General features: G+C 37.2%; 1 protein-coding gene across 1 annotated transcript; it reads left to right on the top strand.

Moving 5' to 3' along the window:
* The first annotated feature begins 395 nt into the window (after nt 1-395).
* On the top strand, nt 396-13,403 carry LOC145767060 (4-galactosyl-N-acetylglucosaminide 3-alpha-L-fucosyltransferase FUT6-like). The gene is made up of 6 exons (XM_082578800.1): nt 396-704; nt 2,932-3,063; nt 4,570-4,674; nt 5,437-5,510; nt 8,874-8,987; nt 11,048-13,403. The coding sequence occupies exons 1-6, from the start codon at nt 519-521 to the stop codon at nt 11,790-11,792; spliced, it is 1,356 nt and encodes a 451-aa protein (XP_082434926.1). The 5' UTR covers nt 396-518; the 3' UTR covers nt 11,793-13,403.
* Nucleotides 13,404-13,698: the final 295 nt, after the last annotated feature.

Genomic DNA, 13,698 nt, shown 5'->3' on the forward strand with positions numbered 1-13,698 from the left:
AGAAATTCTAATGAGTAGGCTAGTTTATTTAGTTATATATTGGCAGAGTGATCAAGTCATTCAATCTACGACGAACCTGGAACGATGAATAAATTTAAATGCTGACTACAACGACTGTAGAGGAAATAGGATTACTTAATTAATATCATTAATTTTCGAATCTTTGGTAACTTCTTTTTGCATATAACGTAAAGACAGTTTTAAGCTTGGAAAGAATGCATTGCATACTGACTGAGAAATGTTAGCCTACTTCATTTTTTTTCTATTGCTTGCTGACTTACAATGTGAGCGTTCACAGGGTCTTCACTGTCTTGGCTAATTGCTTATTGCTTTTCACCTTTGTCTGTTCATCATTTGATTTTATGCTGTTCATGGACTGCACTACCCGGTGGTTTCAACACAGTTTACCAATGCGGAAACACTTTTAAAAACTGGCTTAAAGATTTCGTTGGAGGCTTTATTTTTCTTTTGGTTTCAATTTGTGACTTTTCCTTGTAGAACTTGATATTAAAGTTACTATGAAGAGCAAACGAAAGTACATGTTGATTTTTGTAACCCTGAGCAGTTTCACTGTAATCTTAGTGGTTTTCAATTCAAAATACATAACTCAACCGACAGCACGTAAAATGGCAAGGTCTATTAACCCTCTAAGTCCAATGGAACAAATAAAGAAAAATTTACTGCTTCTAGAAGAACGAATGAAAGTAAGGCAAATTATAACCAGCATTTTAGCACTTTTGTTTTTAATCTTTACTACTATGTACGAATCCACAGGAAGTTCGTAATCTTATTGTAATGGAGAAGATGTATTCTTGCTTTCTTCGATATGTTTAGGCTACTTGCCGATATGTTCATACAAGGCCGTGTTCACCGACCCCCGTGTTCCCGGCGGGGGGGAGGCCACGGCTGTGTAGGAGTCCACTCGTTTTAGTTTATATATTTTTTGACTATTTAAATAGAAAAAGCTGCTACAGAAACTCGATAATCAATAGCTTAAATTACTCAAATTCGTATTTAATGCTCCCCAAACCCTTCACTGGGGGCCTACCTCTATTTCGGGGCCCACGCATATTTAATTCGTGCAGCGACTTTGGCTTGTAATTTCACATGTACGGTAACATTTAATATGGAATTTTTTTCATATTTGCAAAATTACTCGCTCGCTTTGCTCGCTCAACCATATTTTATTCACCTAATCAACGATGTTAGGCGATGGTCATGGAAAGTTTCAAAAGTGGGTTATGGGAGTGAAACGTTTTCTGTGTCCCACAAAAAAACTAATAAAATAATATAACATTCCAAAGTAAACACTTCTCACTCAAATAGCATACTTTAAAGAAAAATTAAATCGATAAATGAATGGAGATAGGCTATAAAGTGAAATAAGGGGAGGAAATGCTATTGGCCAAGCGAAGGTCAGGATACCTCAGATAAATTTTGCGAAGTTTAACCTGCTGATAGGCTAGTACCAGTGGTGTACGCGCATACAAAAAATATCGACGCCGTCAGCGTAAACGTTCGAAAAACCATACGCCGTATGCGTCAACGTAACTTGTAAAAAAGTTGGCGGCGTCAGCGTCAGCGCATACACTAGCGTAAACTAATTTTATTTGCTAGGTGCCAAACATTTCCACGGTATAAACCACTCGAAATAAACAAGTTTTATTTTGAATATCCACGAAGAAACACAAGCATCTGAAAGTGTTCATCTGACATTTTGCTGTGTTTTGGTTCCAATATGTCTTTGCCCATTCAAAACATTCTTTCAACTGCAGCGCTGGAAGGTATTGGCGTGTTGTAGCGAAAAAAAGACATTAAAAAGTATGCGTTGACGCTATGCGCTAAAAAACCGCAAAACCTTTACGGCGTAGCCTCAAGCTCAAACTATCCAAAAAAATGTGGCCGTAAGCGTTAGCGTAAACAAAAAGTCTACGCCGCAGGTATGCGGCGTATACGTACATCTCTGGCTAGTAGGCTACACCATAGTCTGCTAGACTGAACAAATTTTCAAGAAATAAATTATTGAAATCTTTCTGTGGCAGTGAATGAATTTTATTTTTTAAATAACAAGCTGACTTAAATTTTAAACTAAACCTTCTAACCAAATCCAATTTTAATTTGATGAATTTGGTTTTATTAAACGACCTATGCCCAGACAACAAATTATAGTCGTTTTTACAAAGTTAAAAACGACTGATTTGCTGTCTGGCTACATACAAAGTGTACATCTGATGAAAACGACACTATTGCACCAAAAATGGCTTAAAAATGACCAAAACAATGTCATATTTGTCAAAAATTTCTGGGGGCTAGCTCCCCACGCCCTCTTAACCATCTTTATTTTTATTTTTTGGACATTAAGTTTTGCATTGTCCAGTTTTTTGTATAAATTTGCTTTGTTAAAACTCTGGTCCTTTCCCAACTTTTTTCCAGATCCCGCTACTGAATTGTCGGCATTATTACTATTTTTTTCTAAAATGTCTTAGGGTTGTTTACTCTTTGCTGAAATAATAAATGTGAATTCTTTCCCTATGTTGAAAGAGTTTGTGGCCATAATCTAACGCTTGTTTGTCCTATTTTTAAGAACCATTACAAAACATAGGGGCCTACTAGTGGATTTTGGGGTGGGCTAAAATGGTGCTCACACGGCCTTGTGTTCATATAGGCTAAGGAAGGATACTCAGTGGTGTTGACAGAAGGTACTTTTGGACCTGGGCCAAGGATGGTTTACAGGCCCGTAACTATTCCAAAAAGGTCGGAAACTCGAAGAAACCACCTTGCATTCGTTGAATGGGGTGCGATTTTTAGTAGAAATGTGAGGCTTTGGGACCTGAAAGTTACATTGGTATTGTGCCCTAACTATCCTCGTTTTTTTCTAATTCTTACTAGTTATCAAGTTTTTTACTAATTCGGTTTTTCTTTCTTTTTTAGAAAAATGAGTCCAAATGGAAAAAGGAAGACCCGCTGGTTTATGAACGTTGGCTTGACAACAATAGGTCCATAACCTTGTCAGATTTAGAGTCGATCCTGAAACAAGAATTACAAAAAAAGTCACAACACAAAGTAAGTTCATTCACAATGTCAATCTAGGTAATTGAGTGTCAGTGTTTCAAAGCCTGCAGAAGCTTCCAAAACTGCCAGGATCAAGCTTCCAAAAAGGTTTATCCAGTTTAAAAATAAAAGATCCTCGCGATCAATCAAATTTGCTTACATGGTCAGATTAAAGGTTTCCAACATTTTGACAAATGCTCTTGGAATTATATTATTTTCATCAATTTAGCCAACTTTTATTGCAAACTACGAATTCTCAATTGACCATTTATTTTGTTTGATTTGTGTGCAATTAGACTGTGGTTCTTATTATCTTTTTTTTTATCGCAAAACAGTTTTTCTTTATTGGAAAAAATCTTACGGAACACTCACCCAGTAGGCCTCAAAAATTTAAATTGTGCTGCTACAAAACAATGTGCTGCTACAATTGGGTACCACTTGCTACAATTGGGTACCGATTCTCTACTACTCCTACACATTCAATAATTCCGGACCGGACCAAATTGGGCTTAATAAGTGGGTGTACCTATTAACCGTGAACTTAATAAGCGGAGACATGGCCACCTGGAGATGCGGCCTGATTTGTCTAACCCTAACCCTAACCCTAACGTTCTTTGTGTTTAACATGCTATAACTCAGAGCAGATCGCTAAACTTCCATTGAAAGAATCTTCTTGAAAGTGATAATAAAGCAAACCACATCGTGCTAGCTATTGTTAGTGTAGAACAAGTAACAAAACCGTGCTCTTGGAAGCAAGGCAGTTGTGTTGGAAGCAATGAAGATTGAAGATTTTGATTACAGCTACTGCTAGTGCTTGACGGACATTTTTTGAGATGTTTTTACTTTTTGCGGTTTCCTAATGACAAAAAACTTTTTTGTTGCCTTGGGGAAGCAATAGCAAATGAGAAAAAGTAAGTTGAAAAACGCAAAATCAGACTGTTATTGAAAATTAACAGTCTGACTAAAATTTACAAAATCAAATTTTCTTTGTTTTTCAACATGTGAGGATGTTAAAACCTATTGTGTCATCTGGGGAAAAGAATAAAGAAAGCGTAAAAATCTAATTTTTAGAAAAATTTATTTAAACATTCGCCCAAAGTCAGAAAAACCTGGAAATTTCTGCAAAATGTGACAAATCAGGCCGTATCTATAGGTGGCCATGGCGGAGACTAGACTACTGTAGTTCTTTTTAAGACTTGAAAAGAAAAATAATTTTACACAGTTGTGCTGCGTAGTCATTTAGTATGTGAGCAGGATAAGCAATTTCTCAATGCTTGGATTAAGCCATATTTTGTTGTTCTACTACATCTTCTTCTACAGGAGTTCTTAATCTGGGGTTCATAAACCCTTAAGGGGCCCGAGAAGATGCATTAAGGGTTCACAAACAAAATTTAATTATTCCGAAAATCGACTTATTTTCACAATGATCAAACCGATACTTGTAGAATATGGTTAGTGAGTTGTTTTGTTAGTGTTTTTAACTTGCGGTATTATCTAATTTTCTCTCAAACTTTTCAGTACAACATTCTGGTTTGGGACCCTCCATTTGGCAATTTCGATAACAAGAAACCGATGCAGTCAAAGTTGTGTGGTGTATGCAACATCACGTTGAACAAAACTATGGTAAGAGGTAAACATTAGAACATGAAAAAGAAAGAACAAAAAAGAAACAGGAGCATAAGCTGTAGGGGAAAAATTGTGATTAACGGAAACGACAAAATAAAATGAGTGACTAACATTTTAGAAAGAGATGCCAGATTTTTTATTTTTTGCTTCTGTTCAATTTCTTTTAAATTCAATATCACTTATGTTGTGATCGAAATGTTAACAGTAGGTTTCACAAAATCTGACAAGAACAAACACTTCTATTTTCTGGAAAATACCGAGAAAAGAAACAAAAAAGATTCCAAACAAATTTTATTGTTTATCGTTTTGCATCAAGTCGGAGTCGGTCTTTTTTTCAACGACTCCGACTCTGGACATGCCAAAAGCTCTCCGACCCTACGACCCCACAGTTCTGGTTAAATCAACGAAAATCGACAGATTTTGCTTCTTGGGTCAGTGGTGATTGATTGTAATTGAAGAGTCGTATATTTTGTTTTTTGAGCATTCAACATATTTTTACTACATTAACAAATACCAGTAGCCTAGTTTGAATAAATTGCTGGCTACAAAATACAACTTTAAAAATAATGGTTTTATTCGCATTGCAAATGGCAGAGAGGCCCGGGAGATCATAATTGCTAATGTCAAATATCTCAACACAATGTTTACATAATAAGATTTGGTATCGCCGTATCGGTATGTTTACAAAAAAACGTGATTGCGGTTCTGTAATGAGCGTATTTGAATAAGGTCGAGCTTTTACCTGTTTTTGCTTTTCAGGTGCTTGACCCGGACACAAAAATTGTCGTGTTTCACTTTGCTGAACTACCCAAAACTAAACTGCCTTCGACCAGGTAAAGTTTTCAGAGTTAAAGTGAACCACAGCTTAAAGAATAAAATTAGAAAGTTGCTTAAGGTTGGTAGAAGGCAGAGCCCCTTGGCCATTGGAAAGGAGAAGAAGGTTTATACGCATAAGTGAAGGTTCATGCGCAGAAGAAGAAGAAGCAGCTTTAAGAAAGTTGCACCATGAAAAAAAGAATAATGGAAATTTGCAAAACTTAAAGTGTGCTATTTGAGCAAATAAATCAGATATGCAATTGAATGAGTTTCGGTTGTGACAGCATGATCGCTGTTTATCTCACAGCGAACCCACAGCATCAGCCGAAAACAGATCGTTTCTATCTAATTATTATCTTATCTAACAATATTCTACTAACATTGTTTTACTAAGTGAGTTACATCACCTTGTCATGCTCAAGTGCTGTAGCAGCACAGCCTATGGACCTACTCTAAATTGTTTGCTGTGACGTAAATATTATTTATTAGCGGCTAAGCTTGATAATTTTTGTTATTCACATTTGTTTGTGGATGGTCCCTTCAAAATATTACACATTTGGAAAAGATGCTTGAAACAACTCAGACACTACATCCTTCATCGACACTACCAAAGAGTCTCCACCTCTCATTAGCGATACCAAAAATACTCCATCCCTCACTGACGCTATAAAAGATGATTCAACTCTTATTGGCAATACCAAAAACACGCTGCTATATCATCATACTTCTTATGCTCTTACATGTGCAGGAAATTAATTTAAAAAATAATGCTTTTTTAACTATTTTATCTTAATAATGAGCTGTCATATTGTGTATTTGTTCTGCAATCTATATGCTACTTAATATCGTTGCTGCGAACACTTTATTTCTGTATAAAATCTGTAAATAGTCCTTGTTTTGATAGTCCGTTACGTAATTTCAATATGTGTGTATGTATAGTAGTTTGTTTTTGTGATGTTGTTGGGTTCAGTCGTGTTCTCATTGCTTTAAGAATTGGCGCTCCAGTTGTTCCAGGAACGAGGAGGCGACTGATTCTTAAAACTAATTTATCAACTTGTTTTAAAGTATCAGGTTTGGTGGCCGTCAGGGGCGCCGGAACGATTTTGACTGGGGGGGCAAGATTACGAAAAAAGGGCACTTTTGTTTAGTAAAAGGCCATTTTTTTTTTCTAGTTTCAAGATAAAATATAGCGATAATGATAATCCGGTATACAAAGAAGGGCACCATCCTATGTTATAATGATGTAACCTACCTGTCAAGCCTTAAAGCAGCCTGTGGCCATGGCCGCTAAGTAGTGGTTGAATGAACCGCCGGTGCTACCTCCTCAATCGGCGAAGTTTGGCCGCCGATCTCTTCTAGCCAATTATTTAATTTCGCAATAGAATGATCGTGGATTAACTGTCGAAAATAAGCAGTATCAAAGAGTGACGCAAAATTAGGTTAGCGCGTCATAATCGCCACTGTTGCATTGTGCGGGGAATATTTGTTATTGATGGAATATATCCATCTGCGATCGCCAGCGCTGTAAGTCTTGTTTGTAACTCCCGACGTTTATTTTAACACAGTCTTAATCCGAAGTGCTAATTTACATCGGCTGGCAATATTGTCGTTTTTATGTCGATTCGATGTTGTCGGACATTGAACCGTTGTTAAAAAGGAGAACTAAGCTATTTGACATCAATGGGGAAAACATTTTTTGATCATATTTTGCAAAAATTATATGCTTCTTTTAGTAATGTACATCATTGAAATAGCTAAAACCTCAATTGCTAAGGCAACAGGGATCAGATGTCAGTAGATGAAACAGAAAAAATATTTCGCACTTGCTAGTGCATCGTCAGTTCTGATAAAAGGCAGTTAAAGCTTACAAGTAATGTTTTAATCATTGAAATACTTATTTTATTACCTTGCCGTCATCGTCAACACATGTCGAACGTTGTTTTTCGTTGCTAAAAAGAGTTCTAGGGGAGTGGCGAACTTCTATAAAATCAGCCACATTGCAGACCGTTTGAATAGTAGCCTACTGGATTACAATCCCGATAAAGCAGTATTGCGTGGTGCAACGATTCTCTTGTAGGACGTCGCCCAGGCCCAGACTTCAACAACGCTAAGTGATCATTTTAGCATTGTTGCAAGTTTAATTCTATTCACTTGTGCTATCGTTATTTTTATTTTGGCCTCCAAGCACGCAGATTTGGCCGCCGAGAAGGAGCTCCCGGTAGGCCACGATGGCTGCCGAAAAAAAAAACGAGTTTTATGGCCTGTACTGTGTTGCAACATTTTGTGCTGTAAATATTATTTTGAGGCAAAAATGAAAGATTATAATTAGGCTAAAAGCGAATAGCAGAAATTGTTATATTGCAAAATGTGCAGTTGCTTACATGACTTTAAACGTCGGCTGCATAGCCGAGTGGTGAGAGCCCTGGAACGGCAATCGAAAGGGCGCCGGTTCAGCACCGCTCAAGAGCATGCGGCTGTGTCTTTGGCAGGACACTTAAAGGCATGCCTGAAGGTGGACACGAAGATTGGCTTCCTTGCCTTTCCGTCCACTTAATATAAATCTCAAGGAATCTTCAACCACCAGGTGTAAACCTGGATCGACAAACAAAAAATATATTAAAAAAAAAGACTTTAAAAGGGCACCATTGCCCCCCCTGCCCCTCCATCTGCAGAAAATTTGAGGGCAGGGGGGGCATTCGCCCCCCTGCCCCCCGCTTCCGGCGCCCCTGGTGGCCGTGCTTAACTATATTTATTGATGCATATACCGCAATATTAGATCCTTTCATGCACGTCTTAAACCGTTAAGGTTTTGCCACCTTTTCCTTTTGTTGGTTTTGTTGCTGTATTTCTTTTTCACAATATCATTCTGACAAAGAAAAATAAATTGAATTGAATTGAGTTTGCAAAATTCTCAAAGTGCCAAGTTTTATCTCAAACTTTTATCACAATTTAAAGCTAAAAATACGCTCAGAATGCACCAAATCAAATGTAATTTTCAAAATTTTTTGAAGAAGGCTTCCCAGATCTCTTGCTACTATATTCTCCTTTGGCAAACACGCAGTCCTACCCCCATTTCTACAATTCACCAGCCGCCACTGGTCACTGGTATATAGATACTAAGCTTTAAATATGGTCGATTAAAAGACGTTATAAAGCGTGGTGTAATAGCATGACTGAGAACTGTGTTTTTGGAATGCATATGCCAGAAACGTATCTCACTTGACGCGATTGATTGACAAATTAATGGGTTGTTTTCCACTTTAAATAAATAGAATTGTTACAAATCGAATAACTTTGATATTGTTGTTAGGCTATTATTTATTGGTGTGTTTTACTTACAAAACTAAAAGTAATTTACTTCAATAATTAATCTGCTTTAGGAGACTTGATCAGTATTATGTTTGGTGGACCATGGAGTCGCAAGCAACATTGAATCAATTCCACGTTGATTTGGACATCTGGAAAAACTTTTTTAACTTAACAATGACGCACAAGTAAGCAAAACTTCACGGGGTAAAAGAAATTCTCCTTTAGTGCTAAGGGTTTCCAAGTTTTAATTTGTTTTGTTTAAGGTTGTTAGGTAGTACCGGTATACAGACAAAGTTCGTTAGCTCAAAGTTGAAGAAACTGACCAAATTGTTTCGAGTTATCCATAGTTCAAGTTATCCGTTGTTTGTAAAAAAAACTCGTTGCAATGACGCAACAACAAGTTGCCTACTATGCAATATTACTGGTAGGCTATACACACGTGTAAATTACACACGCAAATTGTCAACAGCAGTTTGTCTCAGTGCCATCAATTTCTTTGGAGTAATGTGTTGTTTAAAACTTTAAGTTATCCTGAGATGGACAAAAGTCTCAGCAGAATTATCTTGCATTTGTAAAAAGTCTCGTAGCCTATACCCATGCACTGATCAAGCATTCTTGTTACTGCGGGCATGGGCCTGGCTTCGCGCTCGCCATCATCACTTGCAGCAGTTGTGTTTTTCTGTTACTGCCTCGAGAATATCATCGGCCATTCGCCATTGCATAATCTTCGTAATCGTATGTCCCGTCAAAAATCACATTGGCATTTAGCACATCTGGTAAGCTTAGCAATGAGGATGTTATCTTTATCAGATGTGTCCACTGTGACTTCAATGCCAGGAGTCATAGCAATGAATTTGGCAGGTTTGAAACAATGTTTATCTCTTTCCCCTCAACTGATGTCCAAGCTCTATCAAGCATGTACAACGCTTCCAAAGCATTGACGTTATCTTATAAGGTAGAGAGCGATGCATATGCTCTGGAGGCACAAAAACACTTCGAATTATTCAAAGTTTGGAATTAGGTATAGTTTTGTGCATGTATTTGATAAGAGTTTTGCAGGGACCAGTAAATCCCCTTTGAGATAGAGAGAGTTTCCAGTTACAGAGCTTTGAAGTGATCGAGCTTTATCTTATACTTTTTATAATCCAACCGTTTGTAGGTTACAATCTTTCAGCCATATACCAATAGGCCTAGCCCCATGCAAATCACAGAAGTATCAAAATAACACATTAAACCAATTGTGTTATTTTTGTTAACTTTTTTGAGCCACGAAACACGTTATACATTAAAATACCAAAAGAAGTTTTATAAGGATGTACAGTAATAAAGTAAACAGCACAGCAATTTCTTCACAGTTTGGATAAACACGAAGTTGATATTTCGACAGAAGTTTCAGATAGACGAACGCGAAGCTTTTGTGATTTTTTCGTTTTTGACCTGTGTTTCATAAAACTAACAAATTTCTTGCGAAACACTTGATGATCTTTCATGAAACACTTGTTTCGCGGAACACTGGTTGAAAATTATTGTATTAAACCAATAGCAACAAATCATAAATGCGCTGCTTCTGCGCAATTTGTTGGATTTATCTTTTGAAAAAACTGGTGTTAGTTAAGTTTAATTTTCAGATCTATTTATTTTTAATGGCGGTGGGACGGCGCAAAGGATAAGGCGTTGGCTTTCCAATTATGCAAACCTGGTTCGACTCCCGGCTTCAGTTAGTTGTTGAAAACACCGTTCACCTCTACCTAGGGTATAATAAATTGGGTGGGCATAATTGCTGCAGGAAAGGCGGCCGAGAGAAAGGATCTGGCCACCCTACTCTCCTTAGTGCCGAAGGCTTAGTACATTGAGAACCTTATCTTCTCATACCCAACACTTGAATCAAGTATGGGACCACCTTTACCTTTTTTTTTTCTATCTAAAACGAAGTATCATTTTTTAGGAGTAGACCTAGTTTTCACAGATTAAGTGTAACGTTTTACCGAACTATTTTTTGCTCAGCTTGGTTGAGATAGATTTATTATTATTAATATGTGAACATGTGTTGTGATTTAGCCTATTTTTTGTTTTTTCTCATGCAAACAGTTATATTCCTAATGAGGGAACAGTGTTTCACCGAAAAAACTTTTGAATTTGTTTTGTCGATTTTGTTTTTTGTAATTTTCTTAAATCGAATTGCTTTGCTGTCAATCATTCACCCTGTGCGTTTTTTTATGTTAAAGGTGGTATTGTATATTTGCAGAAAAAACTCAGATATATTGACCCCTTATGGTGCGCCAGCGAAGATATTGACTCAAGTGCAAAAAACGAACACGACAATCGACCAATTGATGGCCAAGAAGAAACAACTTGCATTGTGGGTTGTTTCTAATTGCCAAATTACTGGCGGTGCTGCATTACGAATGGATTTTTTCTCAAAATTGGCTGTCGCTGGATTGAAGGTTGACCTAGGTGGAAAGTGCTTTCCAAACGGGATAAAAGAATGGAATAACGATGAATACAAATTTTACTTGTCCTTTGAAAACAGTTATCATTGCACAGACTATATAACAGAAAAACTCTTCTTCAATGCTTTTAAATATGGTGTTGTTCCTGTTGTGTTTGGAGCTAGGAAAGAAGATTATTTAATTGCCTGTCCTCCTAATTCTTTCATTTACGCTGAAGATTTTTCAGTAGAAGGTCTTGTTGATTACTTACACTATCTGAATAGAAACGACAGAGAATATAGAAAATATTTAAAATGGAGAGAATTGGATGTCAAGACTTTTCCAGATTATCACAGAGGTTTAGGATTTTGTCAGCAGTGCCGAATTTTACATGGAATAAACTTCGACAACATCTTCACTCCAAATTTTCAAACTGATTTTTTAAATGATCCATTGTTTGGTAAAGTGAATCGAACCCGGAATGTGGGCTCTTTAAGAGACTATTTCTATGGTGAAGAAAAAGAAGAATGCATGAGGCCTGCAGGGACACCCCATCCCTAAACCATTGTGACGCCACGACGAGTTATGGTCATGGGCAGCGTGAGTTTCAGTGTGCAATCCAACGATTGGTTGTTTGATGGAAGAATCTTTATTTGCAGCTGAGAAAGAATTTTTGGAAGTTTTGTTCTTCCAGTTTCACTACTTGTAGAGGTTTCCAATCAATGAAGCAATCTTAATCACCGAAGATGCAAAGTGAAGATTCTACTTGTGAAAATGTTATCTGGGAAAGTGCCTTTGACAAGACTCGTATGACCTGCTTAGAGCAGAGCCGGTCTTTGGGGTGTGCAAACCATGCGATCGCACAGGGCCCGCAATTTACTCAGATTTACTCATTTTACAGTGATATGCTCATTATACGCAATTTACTCATCTTACAGTAATATTCACACCCAAATTTTTGTTCGTGACAGGAAGATTGCCCGTCGGAAAATTGCCCGCCGGGAAAATTGCCCGTGTGGGAATATTGCCCGCCGGAAACTTGCCCGTGTGGGAATATTGCCGTCCAGAAAATTGCCACCCAGAAAATTGCCCGTCTTTGAGTAAGAAATAGCTGCAAAAAAATCCAGCTGTGAGTCTGTATTGAACCATTGTTCCTCAAATAGTCTAAACTTAGCACCCTTGCAACCAGATTGGTGCGACGAGATTTAATTATCACGTTCTGACACTGATCTTTGTCATGTATTAAGCGAAATTCATGAAGTAGCCTACTTTAATCTGTAGCAAACTTGAAAATGTACAATAGGTAGTTCGCAGTAATAAAGGCATAAATTTATCATTTAGACATTGAAAGTAGCAACAACTTTCATGCGGGAATGACAAGTATGGGGAAGGTTTAATTGATATCAGAAATTTACATGATTACTATTGTTGCTCATGTGTTAACCAAAGCGATCATACAGAAGGCAAATAATGAGAATACATCCATCAATTCATCTACAAGAATGTCTTTTCCGCGCTCACTTTTTATGACGGTCACCATTTTGGGATGACAAAATTTGAGACAATAGCTTAATCTGAAAGAAGACTGTCCTCAAAAATCATTGTAAAGCTATATAGCCTACTTTTGTCGGTATGAGATAGAGAGTTGATATTTATATTCCCCAGGAGCATTTTTTCATTTAGTTTTTGCATTTGCAGATTAAAATTTATTACGCCTTTTATCACAGATGGGTGCTAAGTTTAAACTATTTGAGGAACAATGGTTCAATACAGACTCCAGCTGGACTTTTTTCGCAGCTATTTTCTTACTCAAAGACGGGCAATTTTCCCGGTGGCAATTTTCTCGACGGCAATGTTCCCACACGGGCAATTTTCTGGCGGGCAATATTCCCACACGAGCAATTTTCCGGCGGGCAATTATCCGACGGGCAATTTTCCTAGTGCCATTTTTGTTTGAACATGCTCTCAGAATGCATCAAATTCAAAGTAATTTTTTTTGAAGAAAAATAAATTGTCCTCCGAGGACACCCAAAAGTTCTCAAATGTCCTCTTCTTTACATTTTCAGTTTTCTTGCTCATATTTTATTATCACAGATATCACCGTAAATAAACTTTACAACTATTGTAACGGTTGTTTGATCAAATAAATTAATATTAAAAGCAAAACTGCCTTAACTAAATTTTTATTCTTTTAATTAAAAATTTGCACCCATAAATGTGGAAAATAAAAAGAACAATGAGTTTAATGCAGTCATATTTTTGACATTAAGCAATGACATGTGATGTTGTTTAGAGAAAAATATTCTGAGCTCAAAATTAGGGAGGGGCCTCACAAATGGAATAGCCTAGGGCCTCTCGTGGTCTAAATCCGGCCCTGGCTGGAAGGTTACTAAAGAGCAGCCAGTCTTTGGTTTGCTCATAAAAAAGCAGTCAAATGATTATAGGCTATACAGTCTCAAGAAAGGTA

The sequence above is a fragment of the Aplidium turbinatum genome, chromosome 3 (genome assembly GCF_918807975.1).
Source record: "Aplidium turbinatum chromosome 3, kaAplTurb1.1, whole genome shotgun sequence".
NCBI classification, from domain to species: Eukaryota; Metazoa; Chordata; class Ascidiacea; order Aplousobranchia; family Polyclinidae; genus Aplidium; species Aplidium turbinatum.